Source organism: Dasypus novemcinctus, chromosome 17 (assembly GCF_030445035.2).
Source record: "Dasypus novemcinctus isolate mDasNov1 chromosome 17, mDasNov1.1.hap2, whole genome shotgun sequence".
Lineage (NCBI taxonomy): Eukaryota > Metazoa > Chordata > Mammalia > Cingulata > Dasypodidae > Dasypus > Dasypus novemcinctus.
In genome coordinates this window covers 58,686,150-58,702,078 of record NC_080689.1, presented here as the reverse complement: position 1 = coordinate 58,702,078, position 15,929 = coordinate 58,686,150, and the positions used below count along the sequence as shown (strand labels likewise).

General features: G+C 44.0%; 1 protein-coding gene across 1 annotated transcript in view; it reads left to right on the top strand.

The window, feature by feature from the left end:
• Nucleotides 1-6,110, top strand: part of NFU1 (NFU1 iron-sulfur cluster scaffold) — a 46,196-nt gene extending 40,086 nt beyond the window's left edge. The window contains exons 7-8 of the mRNA XM_058278701.2: nucleotides 164-338; nucleotides 4,504-6,110. Coding sequence (XP_058134684.1) covers nucleotides 164-338; nucleotides 4,504-4,548 — 220 coding nt within the window. The 3' untranslated portion in view covers nucleotides 4,549-6,110. The remainder of the gene's footprint in view (nucleotides 1-163; nucleotides 339-4,503) is intronic.
• The last annotated feature ends 9,819 nt before the right edge of the window (nucleotides 6,111-15,929 follow it).

Below are 15,929 nucleotides of genomic sequence, written 5' to 3'. Positions count from 1 at the left end.
CATAAAAAAAAACACATTACAAGTTAGACTTAATCACAGTTATTCTCATTGTAGAAGTAGTTCTAACTTTTTAAACTGTAGAACTATATAAGTACTGAGCCTCACTGAATATTGTTTTCAATGAAAACTTTTCTTCTTTTAAATCAATATTCTGTGACCACAGGCCAACTGTGCAGGAAGATGGAGGAGATGTAATCTACAAAGGCTTTGAAGATGGCATCGTACAGCTGAAACTCCAAGGGTCCTGTACCAGCTGCCCCAGTTCAATCATTACTCTGAAAAATGGAATTCAGAACATGCTGCAGTTTTATATTCCAGAAGTAGAAGGTGTAGAACAGGTAGGTCAATATTATGTGACAGTTTAGATTTATTATAAAAATAAATACTGGAAAAGAAATTCATTATTTTTTTCTTCAAAACTGTGAACAAAAACTGTGTTGCAGTTTTTATTATATTTGAAAACTGCCTATTTTAGAGACAACTTTAGTGTTATGAGTGCCTACTGTGTGCCAGGCATTTTCACAAATATTAACTCATTTAATCTTCTGAAAACACAGCATAGTAAGTGAAGTCATTTTATAAATAAGGAAACAGAGGAAATACTGCTGCTTTGTAGAAAAATTCTGAAAAATGGAATTCAAACATGCTACAGTTTTATCCAGATTTAGAAATTGAAGAGTTCCTCTACCTCACATTTATCTACTTGTTCTTAAGCATGGAGACCAGCAGCTCATCTAGAAACCAAACTTTGTCATATAGTAAAACTGAATAGGGTTATAGGGCTTTATCTATAGCATGATGTCAGCATTTTTTCCTCCCCAAGATACCTAGGGAATATAGGACACCATCTTCTCAGCAGTATTAGTGACTCTCACTGCAGTGCTTCTGAACCAAGAGTCAAGGCCTTATGTGAAGGATTATCAAGGAGGGAAAGAGTGTGTGGAAATGAGAAATTTAGAAAAGCTCCTGAGGTAATTCTGTTTCCTTAAAAAAAGGGCATCCCTTCTCTTGGTTCCTTTGAGAATCACTCATTGCTGGGCAGTATTAAAATCCATCTTAGAATGCAGGGCGCAGCCGGGCTGGCGGGCGCCCAGGAGTCTCCCCAATTCCCTCCGGGACCACCCCCTGCAGAGCTGCCAGAAGCCGAAAGGGGCTCCGGGGTGAGGCTGGCAGGCTTGGGGCTCCCGGCGCTGCCCAGGGGCCAGATTTCCAAAGCCCGTGCAAGAATAAAATAACATCCCAAAGCAAAACCAGACAGAATGGTGTAAATCTGTAACTTTTCTCAGAGACAAAATGCTAGATGTCCTTGAGCGTTTGGCTGTTAAAGGAGCAATGAAGACCTTGCACCTGCACAACTGTATCTAAACTGTGGTTTATTGACTGCTGAAACCAAGGACAAGTTGAACATGCTTAAGGCAATGCAGGACTGAGAAATCGCATGTACCCTCCTCATAAGACCCCTGACATTACTTGTTTTTCTTCTCCCCTACCCCTGTATAAAACCCTAACTCCCATTTTCACTTTGAACTGGTTTGAGGAAGATTCCCCACGTTTCTTACTTGTGCACTCACAATAAATCACCTTCTCACTGAAAAAAAAAAAAAAAAATCCATCTTGGAGGAGTGGATGTGGCTCAAGCGGTTGAGCACCTACTTCCCACATCAGAGGTCCCTGGTTTGGCTCCCAGTGCCTCCTAAAGAAAATGGAAACAAACAATAAGCAAAATAAATGTAAAAATCAATTCAGGGGAGATGGTGTGTTCGGGGGTTGAACACCAGCTTCCCACATACAGGTCTTGGGTTCAATCAAATAGCTCAAAAAAAAATTTTGATATTTTTGGATTTTATAATCCATTGGACCAAGATGAGTAGATGTAGATCAGTGGTTGAGCACCTGCTTCCCATGTAGGAGATCTTGGGTTCAATCCCTGGTACCTCCCAATACACCTTGTCTTTGAAGTTCTTATCTCTTGACTACTTGGAATTAAGCTCTGTTTGACTGTTCCAAAACCTCTTTCTCTGTGTTTATTTCAGCTTTATGTTTATGCTGCTTGAGAGACCTGAAATCATATCTATGTCTGTGCATTCATTCCTCTGCAATTCTTAGCCCTATGTCTTACACATGTCCTGGACATAGTATTCCAAATAAGTATTTGGGTATATTATTCCAAATGCAGGAATTGTGACGGTTTGCTCGGTCGGTAGAGGTGGGGTCTGGCTGCGGACGAGGGGTCGGTCCAGCTCAGGATGAGGGGTCGGTCCCGCTTGGGACGAGGGATCGGTCGCGCTTGGGACGAGGGGTCGGTCCGGCAGCAGACGAGGGGTCGGTCTCACAGGGGTTTCGCGGTTCGGCTGACGGGGTCGCCCGGAGAAGCAGGTGACGAACTGGGGACAAGGGAGGCCAGGCCCTTGTCGGGGGCTCTCAGGACTGGAGGGCGCACGGCAGAAGAACTACTGCGGAGACAAGGTAAACACGCAAGTCCACTTTATTGAGGGAGAGGCAACAGTTTTATAGGGGCTGGGGAAGGCTGATTGGTCGAAGCCACGCCCTGTTCTGATTGGTTGCCGGAGAAAGGTCAGTGGGAGGTACTGGAAGGGGGAGGGGTGGTGATTAGGGATTGGCTGTTGCTGTTGCTGGGGGAAGTGGCAGGGTTTAGTGATTGGTGGCTGCTGTTGCTGGGGGGAAGTGGCGGGGTTCAGGGATTGGTGGCTGCTGTTGCTGGGGTGGAGGGCAGACTTGAGTTTCCCGCCCACGCCTGGCTGTTGCTGCTGTTGGGGGGAGGGAAAGGGCAGACTGGAATTTTCCGCCCTGCGCCTGCGCAGGGAGAAAGAAGAAGGGTGTTGCCTCATAAGGCATCGTGTGGCGCTATCCGGGAGGAGGGGCGGCCGCGGAAGCATGGCTGCCGAGAAGGGGAGACCCGAGGGCACTCTGCGCCCATGCCGAGCTCCCTTCAGGGGTGGCGGTGGGCCCGACCAACCACCCTATTATGGGGGCAGCGGTTTGGAATAGGCCTACTGCGGCCGCCGCCCCCCTCCAGGCCAGCAAACCACACTTCAGCCCGAGGGGCGGCCGCAAGGAATAATTCCAAACAAAACAGGAGCTGCTTGACAAAATTCTTTGGATTGGGTGTTGCTGGGAATGGATATAAATATCAATTTTTTTAAAATAACACTCATTTTAATCACCCCAGAAGAGAAACCATGAGAAAATTATTTTTCTGTTGATTGTCTGGACAAAAATCAGATTCATGTGGATTTTTTTTTTTATTTATTTTTTTCATTATCCCCTACTTGATTTTTTTTCCCCCCCAATAGCATTATTGACACTTTGGTGGATTGACAAAGGAACATTTTTATTCATTTGGTGCGGTGGGGTGATGAATTGTCAGTCAGATTATAAACTTGAATTGGCATTTTAATTGGAGTAGGTGTGATAGGGAGAAAAAAATTTACTAGGTCTTACAAACTCTTTTCCTCTCCAAAGAATTTGGTTTTTATTATTTGAGTAATTCATTAACTCATGGAAAAATATTAATCATTTCATTTTTTTCTTCAGGCATTCATTCGTATTCTTTTTTCTTTTTTTTTTTAAGATTTATTTTTTTTATTTATTTAATTCCCCTCCCCTCCCCCGGTTGTCTGTTTTCTGTATCTTTTTGCTGCGTCTTGTTTCTTTGTCTGCTTCTGTTGTCAGCGGCACGGGAAGTGTGGGCGGCGCCATTCCTCTGCAGGCTGCTCCCTCCTTCGCGCTGGGCGGCTCTCCTTAGGGTGCACTCCTTGCGCGTGGGGCTCCCCTGCGGGGAACACCCCTGCGTGGCACGGCACTCCTTGCACGCATCAGCACTGCGCATGGGCCAGCTCCACACGGGTCAAGGAGGCCGGGGCTTGAACCGCGGACCTCCCATGTGGTAGACGGACGCCCTAACCACTGGGCCAAAGTCCGTTTCCCCATTCGTATTCTTAACTCATTAGAAATTAAAGTCTTCACAATTTTTCTAAGATTTAAAGAGGTTTTTTTTTCTCTGAATGAGACCAAAATAATTTATTGCCAATGTAGTCTTTTGTTTCTTTACTTTTTTTAGGGATTCACTTTTCTGTTACATATATATAAAATAACATTTTATTATCATTCCCCAGAATATATTTAATTAAATAAGATGCTATGGAAAAATGGCTAAAAGTCAATTAGTCTTATGGCTAGGCAATTCCAGTTAATCATTTATAGTCTTCTCTGCCTACCTGAAACTCTGCTACTAGAAGCCTCTTTTGAGACAGGAAAAGGGACCGGTGCTTTAATTAATTTGCTAATATTTAATTTGCCTTCACATTGTTAGGGTATCAGGTTATGATGCAAACTCTGTACTTTGAGGGGGCTCTGGGTAGATTTATTCTTACTGGATTTCAATGCATTGTTACAGAATAGAGTACTTCAGATGAATAATTTATATTATCAGGAAAATAGTACTTTCTAATCCTTTTCTTATTCTCTTTGTTTTGGCTTTAGGTTATGGATGATGAATCAGAAGAAAAGGAAGCAAACTCACCTTAAAATAATCTGGGCTTTGTGTGGGCCTAATAGTTGGACTTCTTGATAATATACACTAAGCTTTTATTGTTGTTCTGCTAAAGAAAGAAGTTGAGGATCAATAAAATATGCGACTTTCTTCAGAGAATGACATATAAATATTGCATGCTTGCTTTACCTCATGTGAGTTATTTATAACATTCTGAATCATCTTTTGGACATGTGGATTTTATCCAGGGGTATTTTTATTTTTGTTCTTCATTTCTCATAGTTCCTTCTTTGTATAATGTGTGAAGCAGTTTAAAATACATTTTCCCCACTAATTTATGTACTTTTTTTTAACAGAAGTAAATAGAATGCTTTCTAAAATACTGTAAAATGGCTTAACTTTTGTGGGATATTTGAAACTACTGAATTTTTAGCTAAAGAAAACAAAACTAAATAGAATTCTGGTTTAAATGTGTTATCTGTCTAGTAGCCTCCGATATAGTACCTTTTAACTTCTCTCTAAAAGACAGAAAAAAATCACAATGCCAAAAACTTATAAAGAACCAAGTTCCAAAATTTGTACAAGATTCCCACTGATTATAAGACAGAGCTAAATTGCAAAAAAAAAAAAAAAAAAAAAAAACCTAAGCATGCCTAGGCTTAACCTTTGAAGCAGAAACTCCCTGAAAAAAAGATACTCCTTTTTCCACTCTCTCCTCCTGACTCAATAGAGATTCAAAAATCTGTGCCATGCCAGAAATTTGGACAATTATTTTTCTATGTAGGGATGCTACTTTTTTTGACAGCCAAAATACGAATTATCCTTCTCTCTCATTTTTCTGTACAGTAATTCAGAGACAGTGGTTCACAGAAAATACTGGGAAGGGAAAGATGAGGAAATAACAGTGGTCTGTTTTATTTCTGGAAGCTTAGTCCCCAAAAGTAAGGAGATTAAGATAGGGATGGAAACAGGAACAACTCCAGCAGTTGTGAATTTTTGTCTTTTGATTCACAAAACCAGCGTGTTAGGAGAGTTCATTTCCTGAGCTGTTTGTAAACAAATTCAAGGCAGACACTGGGAATTGCTTTGTAAGCTAGGCACATTAACCTGCCATTTAGTTGTAACTGTAGGAAATTGAGACTTACAGGGAGATGCAGTTAATGACAAATCTTGGGAATGGCCATGAAATAAATTGTTAAAGTGGGTGGAGGATTAGGTTACTATAAGTGAGGAAATCATGGAACTGAATGGCCAAGGTATTTGAAAGATTTCCTACAAAAGGCAGCAGGCTTGAAGAGCAAGGTGGCAAGGTGGGGAAGAACACAAGGAGCAGTACAATCAAAATCCAGAAGGTGTTGGGGGCGCGCCCGCCATTTTGCGGACCGCCCCACACCAGTAGAAAAAATGGCAGGCGGCATGATTCAGCACTGTTTCCCCCTGCTTCCTGCCCTCTCCCCGCCCCTTTTTCCCCCGGAGCCCTTTCCAAGCCATATAAGGTCTTGTTCCAGCCCTGACCAATCCCCTTGCAACACGAATGCTTAAGACGCTATATAAGCTTGCTCTGTACAAAAAGAATAAACGGAAGAAGACGACACACTATGGTGCGGCTCTGAGTGGTTCTTCCCCGCCATCTGCCCACTCCCTCTCTCGGGTACCCTGTTGTCCTCGTGGTCTCCATACACCCACTGGCGGGGCAGGAGAGCACAAGAAGGTGTGAAATGCATTGGAGAACTAGAAGAAGCAAGTGTGGCTTGACTGTAAAGTGGAAGGGCTTAGCTGAAAATAATGCAGAAGTAGGCAATGGGCAGTATGGAGAGTGCTGCAGATAGTCTTGGTTGCCTAACCAACATGACCACTGCTTATTCCTTGCTAAGAGAGTCCCTCTCAGCTAAAAGTTATAGCAATGGGCCCAGGGAAGGTAAGTACCGCCCAAATCCCAGGGGATAAATTATAATTAAACCAATCACTTTAACTCCATTCTTCTTTGCTAGTCATTAGGCTACAGGTAGACATATGACCCGTTCTGGCCAATGAGCTATAAGAGAAATTGTTGGAGAATTTTAGAAAGATTTTCTTCCCTGTTTGTGAGAGTGTGCAGTTAATTCCAGAACAAAAGGTTCTTTGCCTACCCATTCCTTTCCTTCTTTCTTGGTACACTGTAGTGTGAAGATGTGATGTCTGAGGCTTTTGCATCATCTTGTAATCATGACAAAAAGCCAGACCACTGAAAATGGCCAGGAGGAAGGAAAGAAAAGGCCTGAATCCTTGAGGACATCTTTGACCTTTGAGCTAGCAGCAGAACCACCCACTTAAAGAGGGTTTTTATGATGTGAAATAAATGCTTTTCTTGTTTTAGTCACTGTTGTCAAGTATTCTGTAACCTAAAATGGATCGCATTCTAACAGAGAAAGAGGATAGTAAATCAAGGAAGATTTTGTAAATATTTTAGTGCATTTTTATTTGTGGCAGACAGTACCAAATGCCAGCCTTAAAATGAAAACAAATTTATGTATTTTAGTTCATTGAACCACTTTTTCCATCTGATTAATTTGGAAGATGTCATTTAATCAGTTAGTGGTTTTTATTTTTTAATGTTTAAGTCATAGTTTTCCCTATATAGGCCTAAAAAACAAAAATAATTATTCACCATTTGATGTGCTTAGCTAAAAGAAAAACTTAAAACTCACCAAAATATATAAAATATTTTTGTATAAAGTAATCTTGAAAACACTATAAATATTAGACATTTGAATAGGTATTTGAAAATAAGATCACTGTTGGTCAAGAGTAAGGAGAAGCTCATGTGGCTCAAGTGATTGCGCTCCCACCTATCACATGGGAGGTCTTGGGTTGGGTATCTGGTGCCTCCTGGAGAAGACGAGCAAGACAGCGAACTTGTACAACAGGCTAGTATGGCAAGCTGATGCAACAAGATGACACAGCAAGGAGACACAAGGAGGAAACACAATGAGAGACACAACAAAGCAGGGAGTGGAAGTGACTCAAGCAATTGAGTGCCTCTCTCCCACATGGGAGGTCCCACATTTGGTTATGGGGCATGCCTCCTAAAGAGAAGAGTAGCGGACACAGACACAGTAAATGGATGCAGAGCAGACAGTGAGTATAAACAAGGCAGGGGTATAAATAAATAAAATTTTTTTAAAAAAGAAGAGTCAGGTGGGAACATATGTAGCTCAGTGGTTGAGTGCCAGCTTATGTACCAGGTCCCAGGATTGATCCCCAGTACCTCCTTAAAAAAAAACAGGCACTTGGAGGATTTTTCACTAATCCAGATGAAGCCATCTAAGAATGATAAGGTTGGGAAGTGGACGTGGCTCAACTTATAAGAGCGTCTGCCTACCACATGGGAGGTACAGGGTTCAAACCCAGGGCCTCCTGACCCGTGTGGTGAGGGGGCCCACATGCAGTGCTGATGTGTGCAAGGAGTGCCGTGCCACGTAGTAGTGTCCCCCATGTAGGGGAGCCCCATGTGCTAGGAGTGCACCCTGTAAGGAGAGCCACCCTGTGTGAAAAAAGTGCAGCCTGCCCAGGAGTAGTACCACACACATGGAGAGCTGACACAGCAAGATGACGCAACAAAAAGAGACAGAGATTCCTGGTGCTGCTGAGAAGAATGCAAGCAGACAAAGAAGAACACACAGCAAATGGACACAGAGAGCAGACAAGGGGTGGGGGGAAGGGGAAAGAAAGAAAAAATCTTTTAAAAAAGTGATAAGGTCATATGAGAGCAAATCACAAAAATAGCAATTTTCTTTGAGCATTCATGTGACAAATAGCATTCTAAGTACCTACATTTAAGAACTCTTTTTTTTTTAAAGATTTATTTATTTATTTCTCTCCCCTTCCCCCTCACCCTGGTTGTCTGTTCTGTGTCTATTGGCTGCGTGTTCTTCTTTGTCCACTTCTGTTGTTGTCAGCGGCATGGGAATCTGTGTTTCTTTTTGTTGCATCATCTTGCTGTGTCAGCTCTCCGTGTGGGCGGCGCCATTCCTGGGCAGGCTGCACTTTCTGTTGGGCTGGGCGGCTCTCCTTACGGGGCTCACTCCTTGCATGTGGGGCTCCCCTATGTGGGGGACACCCATGTGTGGCACGGCACTCCTTGCGTGCATCAGCACTACGCATGGGCCAGCTCCACACGGGTCAAGGAGGCCCAGGGTTTGAACCACGGACCTCCCATGTGGTAGACGGACGCCCTAACCACTGGGCCAAGTCTGCTTCCCAGGAACTCTCTTATGAGATAACTATTATTGTTCCATTTTATGGATGGGGAGATTACGGCACAAAGAGAAGTACATTCCCCATTGTCATGCAACTGGAAAAAGTGAAAAAAAAACACAAGCATGAGCCCCAGCATTCTGGCTGCAGAACCTATGCACATCGCTACTAAACTAGTCTACCTTACAGGAGTTGGGTCCACATACTCTCCCTGAGTCTTCCTACCTTAGGAGGAGAACTCTCCTTGTCTTTATTATTTTATTTTTTATTTTTAAGAGGTCTTATTCCAAATATTCTTTATTTTTTCAAGATTTATTTATTTTTTCTCTCCCCTTCCTCCCCCCAGCTGTCTGTTCTGTGTCCATTCGCTGTGTGTTCTTCTGTGTCCACTTGTATTCTTGTCAGAGGCACCAGGAATCTGTGTCTCTTTTTGTTGTGTCATTTTGCTGCATCAGCTCTCCGTGTGTGCGGTGCCATTCCTGGGCAGGCTGTACTTTTCTCATGCGGGGCGGCTCTCCTTGTGGGGCGCACTCTTGTGTGTGGGGCTTCCCTACACAGGGACATCCTTGCATGGCAGGGCACTCCTTGCGTGGTTCAGCACTGCACATGGGCTAGCTCCACACGGGTTAGGAGGCCCTAGGTTTGAACCCTGGACCTTCCATGTGGTAGGTGGACACTCTATCAGTTGAGCCAAATTGGCTTCCCACTCCCTTGTCTTTATAGGTGCTACTTTCTAGTGGTCAAATCTCTTCCATCTCATTTCTTTACCCCGGAACCACAAAGGACAAAAGCAGTGGTATGTGTATATGCATGTGTGCTCCATTTTTTTAATCCAGGAATATGAAGCTAGCTGCTCTCCAGTCCTGTTGGGACTCTCCATCCCTTTTGGGAAACCTCAGTCTAATATTCCATTTCCCCACATCAGGTAGTCTATGGTAATTCCACAGGGGGCTTTGTAGACTATCTAGAGGTGACTTGTGTATCTCCTGAAAGAAACTCTGGAAAATAATACTTTTTCTCTCTCCTTAGGTTTCTAGTGATCTTTCAGGTCTAGGTAGCTTCCTAAATGGTCACTCTTGACTCTGGCTCTGATCACATCCTACAGACAGAAAAAGTAGGTTAACAGTAGGACCAGTTAATCTCATGAGTTTCAATTTGTTGACTTGGGGCAGTAGAATGAGTTTGTTGGTAAGAAACTGTCTCAAGTTCTGCCAACTGGGAAAATTTAGAGCCACCCCAGAGAGGGGTATTGAGGGTACTACTAGTAGGTGTCGGCATCCTTTGTTCTCAAGCCTGAGGTTTCCTGGCAGAGCAATCTCAGCCATGTTTACCTGATGTAGTAGACATCTTTTGTTTGTGACTTCTTGGGTGTTCCTTCTTTTTTTAGCAACATCTTTCTCCTTGAATAACTGCTCCCTTTCCCCCACCCATATTGTTTCGGTGGAGCTGCCAATCTGTCCTGCCCCCTTTGCTACAGGAGTGGGGCATATGACTTGCACTGGATCAATGAAGTCTTTGCCTTGAATAATTAAAAATGAGGATGGAGAAATAGCTGTCTCTTCCCCTTGGACTGCAAGCTGTAAAGATGTGATTCCTGGGCTATTTGAAGCTCATTTGCCTGTCCATCATTGTCCATTATAGCCCATCAGAGAGACGGACTGTCAGTTCTAAGGGTGTTCTTTAGGTCCCTGGATACAGACGTGACTGAGGCTGTTTATATTTCTGTCCTTTCCAATTATAATGGAATAAATTACATTGGCAATAAATTCCCTTCTTTCTAGTTTGAATGGGTTTTTGTTACTTGCTATTGAAAACTCTGTTCTATAGACATTTTTTTAAGATTTATTTTTTTATTTATTTCTCCTCCCCACCCCCACTCCCCCTGTTGTCTGCCCTCTGTGTCCATTCGCTGTGTGTTCTGTGTCTGCTTGTATTCTCATTAGGCAGCTCTGGGAACCAATCCTGGAACCTTCCGGAGTGGGAGAGAGGTGACTACTCTCTTGCGCCACCTCGACTTCTTGTTCTGCTACATCTTCTTCCCTCTCCTCTGTGTCTCTTGTTGCATCATCTTGGTGCACCAGCTCTCTGCGTAGGCCAGCACTCCTGCAGGGAGTGGCTTTCCCATGCTGGGTGGCATTTCCATGCAGAGCTGCACTCCTATATAGGGTGGCATTCCTCCATGGGCTGGCATTCCTGCATGGGCTGGCACTCTGCATGGGCCAGCTTGCCCTTACCAGGAGGCCCTGGTCATCAAACCCTGGACCTCCTATATGGTAGACAGGAGCCCAGTTCGTTGAGCCACATCCATATCCTTGTTCTGTAGAAATTTAAAACAAATAATTCTTTATGGCATTCTGGAAGCCAGTAAGATCAACATTGGATGGGTAAGTTTTCATTACCAATTTATTTCTGATTTTCTTCTTTCATGTCTTGGCACTCTTTCTCCATCACACATTTAATCCCAAATGCCTTCATATTGTCCCTTTCTTGACCAGTATCATCATCCAAGGAAGTCTGCCCAGGTCTGCTTTCCTCCTGATTTCAGAATTATCTTTCCCTCCATCCCCAACTCCCATTTCCTCAGTGACCTTTTTATAGCTGTATCAGAATGAAAAATAATGCTATAAATAATTTGACTCTAAGTATTAATAGCTGATAGTAACTTAATGTAGCCCTCCTGGGGTATCTGCATTAAAAATATATGTACAAGTAGTGTTTAGGCAATGTGATGTGTAAGGCATGGAGGTAATTTTGGAACTTTCTGGTCCCCCCCTTTTTTTTAGATTTATTTACTTATTTCTCTCCCCTTCTCCCCCCTCACCCCAGTTGTCTGTTCTCTGTGTCTATTTGCTGCGTTTTCTTTGTCCACTTTTGTTGTTGTCAGCAGCACGGGAATCTGTGTTTCTTTTGGTTGCGTCATCTTGTTGTGTCAGCTCTCCGTGTGTGCGGCACCATTCCTGGGCAGGCTGCACTTTATTTCGCGCTGGGTGGCTCTCCTTACGGGGCATGCTCCTTGCGCGTGGGGCTCCCCTATGCGGGGGCACCCCTGTGTGGCAGGGCACTCCTTGCGCGCATCAGCACTGCGTAGGGGCCAGCTCCACAGGGGTCAAGGAGGCCCGGGGTGTGAACTGCGGACCTCCCATGTGGTAGACGGACGCCCTAACCACTGGGCCAAGTCCATTTCCCTCTGGGACCCTTTTAATCCTGTTTTGTGGGTGGCTATTTATTCATCTACAGTTTTAAGCCCAACCATTCCACACCTGCTTCTCCTTTAATATTTCTTTTTTAAAAAGTGCAAATGCAAAAATGAAAATGTTTGAAACAGTATACCTTATTGGTGTACCATAAAATACTGGAATAAACTGGTTAGAGTGAGATCCTAAATAACTGTGTGTACACATATGAGTTTGGACTTTATCCTGCAGGTGATGTGTACCCACTAAAATGAAGGAGCAGGTGGAACCAATTGCTTTCACTCAATGAATCTTTTTGAGGCCCTGACTGGTTCCTTTTGTTCTTATCTTCATTTCTTCCTTTCCATAGGCCTCAGATTCAGCCTGCTTCTTTTTCCTTCAATACTTGCCACCATCTTCTCCATCCTTTGGGATACATTACTCCAAAAAACTACCAATAAAAAACATCACCCTTACTCCAGCTCCTGATATTCTTGTTATCCTTGAGCATACGTACAAAGGCCTTCTTTTATATTTTAATAATTTTACTTTTAATCATTATTAGGATTCTGATAACAAAAATAAGAAATATGGGGAAGTTAAAAGATTTTATGAGGTTTTTCAATTATGGTTCTCCATTCCTTTTGAAATGGTATTTGGAAGCCCTGGTGCCCCTCAGCTGCACGGCAAGGAGGATGGTAAGAGATTGGATATCTGACAGGACTAAATATGTGACCAGGGAAATGGACTTATGTAAAGAGATGACAAATGACACTCCTTTACCACTTTGCTTTTTATTTTTGTTTTGTTTTGTTTTTTTCTATTTTTTTAGTTCAATTACTTGAGAACTTTTTGCTCAGGAGAGAAAATCCTTTCCATTTTCTCAGATACTCGAATTAGAGCCAGATATTCCTACTCCTTTATAGATCATTTGTTTTTTCCTTTAGCCTTTATTTCAAAAGTTCCAGCTAAGGCAAAGCTCTGTATACATGGGGCCAGGTTGGGGTGGGGAGGAGAATCAAATAAGGTTCTTCAGTATCAGGATCTTGACTGGCACATGCTTACAAAGGGCTCTTTGTTGTGGTCAGTTAGTGAAGTGGTTCAAAGCTGGATTAGAAAAATGTTGGCCTTCAAACATTTTCCTCTCAACTGGTAAATAACCACATTCCAAAATGATTGTAGAAGGGGATGGATGAACAAGAACAATTGGCAGTCATTGTTATAGAGTAAAAGGAAGAAGGGGAAACAAAGGGTTCAAAAGATTATTAGTTTGAGCATAAGAACTTTGGTGGTACTGCTGGCATATTCTTTGTGGCATCAAGTCAGCTGCCAGTGCACAAAGGTGTTTCTTAAGGATTGGAATCATAACTTGACTCTGCAATATAGTTGAGATGTTACCAGAATCTCTTAGACAATGGTTTGAAGATAAGATGTATATCCACAGACCCTTTTCTTTCTTGAATTAAGAAATATAGGGGAAGCAGACTTGGCCCAGTGGTTGAGGCGTCCGTCTACCATGTGGGAGGTTCGCGGTTCAAACCCCGGGCCTCCTTGACCCGTGTGCAGCTGGCCCATGCGCAGTGCTGATGTGCGCAAGGAGTGCCCTGCCACGCAGGGGTGTCCCCCGCTAGGGGAGCCCCACGCGCAAGGAGTGCGCCCTGTAAGGAGAGCCGCCCAGCGTGAAGGAAAGTGCAGCCTGCCCAGGAATGGTGCCGCCCACACTTCCTGTGCCGCTGACGACTACAGAAGCAAAGAAACAAGAGCTGACGACAACAGAAGCGGACAAAGAAACAAGATGCAGCAAATAGACACAGAGAACAGACAACCGGGGGAGGGGGGGAATTAATTAAATAAATCTTTTTTTAAAAAAAAGAAATATATGTTGCCCATCAACAGATGGCTGCCTTTTTGTTTTGTTCTTGAATTAAGTAATATGGAAATATGTTGCCTGTTAATCGACATCTCACTGTCTTTTTTTTTTTAATGGTACCAGGGCCGGGGAATGAGCCCAGGACCTTGTATGTGGGAAGCTGGCACTCAACCACTGAGCCACACTGGCAACCCTGAGTTGGTTTTTTCATTTGTTTTCTTGTTGTTTTTTTGTTTTGTTTTTAAGAGGCACTGGAGACCGAACCTGGGACCTCCCATGTAGGAAGCAGGTGCACAACTGCTTGGGCCATATCTGCTCCCCTTACTGATTTTTAACTTTGTTCTGTGTGATCTAGGGATCTATTTAAGGTCCTGAAATTTTACAGGGCATTCAAATGACAAATACTTTGATTGAATAGATATGCCGTTTTCTGGCCTTTCTTTGAGGCCAGTGATGCAAAGGCTTTTTTTCCCCCTAAAGAAAGCCGTTTGTTCACTTGATCACATAACCAGCCATGTAAGGGAAATTCAGCTAAGAACATGGCTTTTTTTTTACTCATTCAACAGACATATTTGATCCCTTACTTTGTGCTAGCTTCTATACCAGGTATTGGATATGCAAAGACTTATTTCTAGCCTCAAGAAACATATAGCCTAAAAGGTAGACACATGAAAAATTATAAAGTATCAAAATATGTCCCCTTTTTTTTAAGGAGGTACCAGGGATTGAACCCAGGAACTTGTCCATGCAAAGCAGGCACTCAACCACTGACCTACACCTGCTCCCCTATATATTTCTTTCAAGGGGGCAGCTCAGAGAATAATGAAGGTTAATGTGTATCCTAGTTTGAGGGGAGACAGAAAAAGCTTTCCAGTAGAGGCAGCATTTAAACAGAGATGAAAAGTGGAGCTGCCAAACAGAGTAACCAATGTATGTAAACCACTTGAGAACGTTGGCCCCGTTGCGGAGCTACCTGTTCAGTGTTGTTGGCTGCTGATGGTTGTGTGGAAGGCTGGAGGGTGGGGCAGGAAGAGAGTAGTAATGAGAGCTAAGAGCAGACACCAACACAGGGGTCAGAGTTCCAAGAGTCCTGTGTGACATGCAAGGTTTTATTTGATTCTAGTCTAGAGTCATTTATGGATTTCTGAAAACTATCCACATTTGACTAAAAATACCATGTAAGTCTTCCAAAAGTAGGGGTTCTTAATCTTTTTTGTTTCAAGGACCCCTGTGCCAGTCAGGTGAAATGAATACTACATAACTTATTTATTGCCTACATTCATAAGTGAAGGAAATGCTAGACTTCAGTTAGAGGTTAGAGAAAATAAAGATAAGTTGATTTTTTTCAATTCAAGCTCAAGGACCCCCTTGAGGTCCATGGACCCCCGGTTTAAAACCCCTGTCCTAAAGCAAATGCCCAGATAACTTCTCAGGAACACCCTCCTTCTCTGATTGTGTCTCTTGGTGGGAAGGAAACAAACGCGAGGTAGTCACGCTAAGCAATCCCTGCAGTCCTCTCAGGTGTGTCCTCAAGGCCTGGGCCAGCAGTTTCTTAAACGCAGGCACAGAGTGTGCATCCTTACACCGCTCACCCCACTCCATCCCACTTCCCTAGAAATCAAGCGGGGTTGGGAAGGCAACTGCTGGGGAGGGCTTTCAGAGGCCGAGCGTATACTTAGGGCTTAAGTCAGGAACTGAATTGTCTGTCATGTGAAAGACTGGCCAAACCTGAACAGCGTTTTACAGTCAATTTTTCTTCAGCGGCCTTCTCTCTCTTTCCATCCGGACTTGTTTGCTTGGTCCCCAGGGTCCCCTTATCAGGTCTTCCCCTTTCTTCCTCCTCCTCCTCGGCTTCGTGGGGTGCCGGCGCTCGGGCAGGGACTTGGGACAGCACCGGGCGTGTGCGCCCAGAGGCCACCTGCTGGGCTAACAGTACCTCCCCTTGTCTTATCTTTCCCTTCACCCGGCCAGGGCTCTCCACGGCTGGCCCCGGGGCCGGGCTGCTCCAGGAACCTCAGGCGGATGCGGCCACGAGCCGGTGCCACGTCTCCGCCGCCAGCAGGCCAGCGCCTGCGTGGGCGCGGGGCGGGGCGGGGCGGGGCGGCGCGGGGAGGCGGGACTTGCCCGTGAGCGGCGC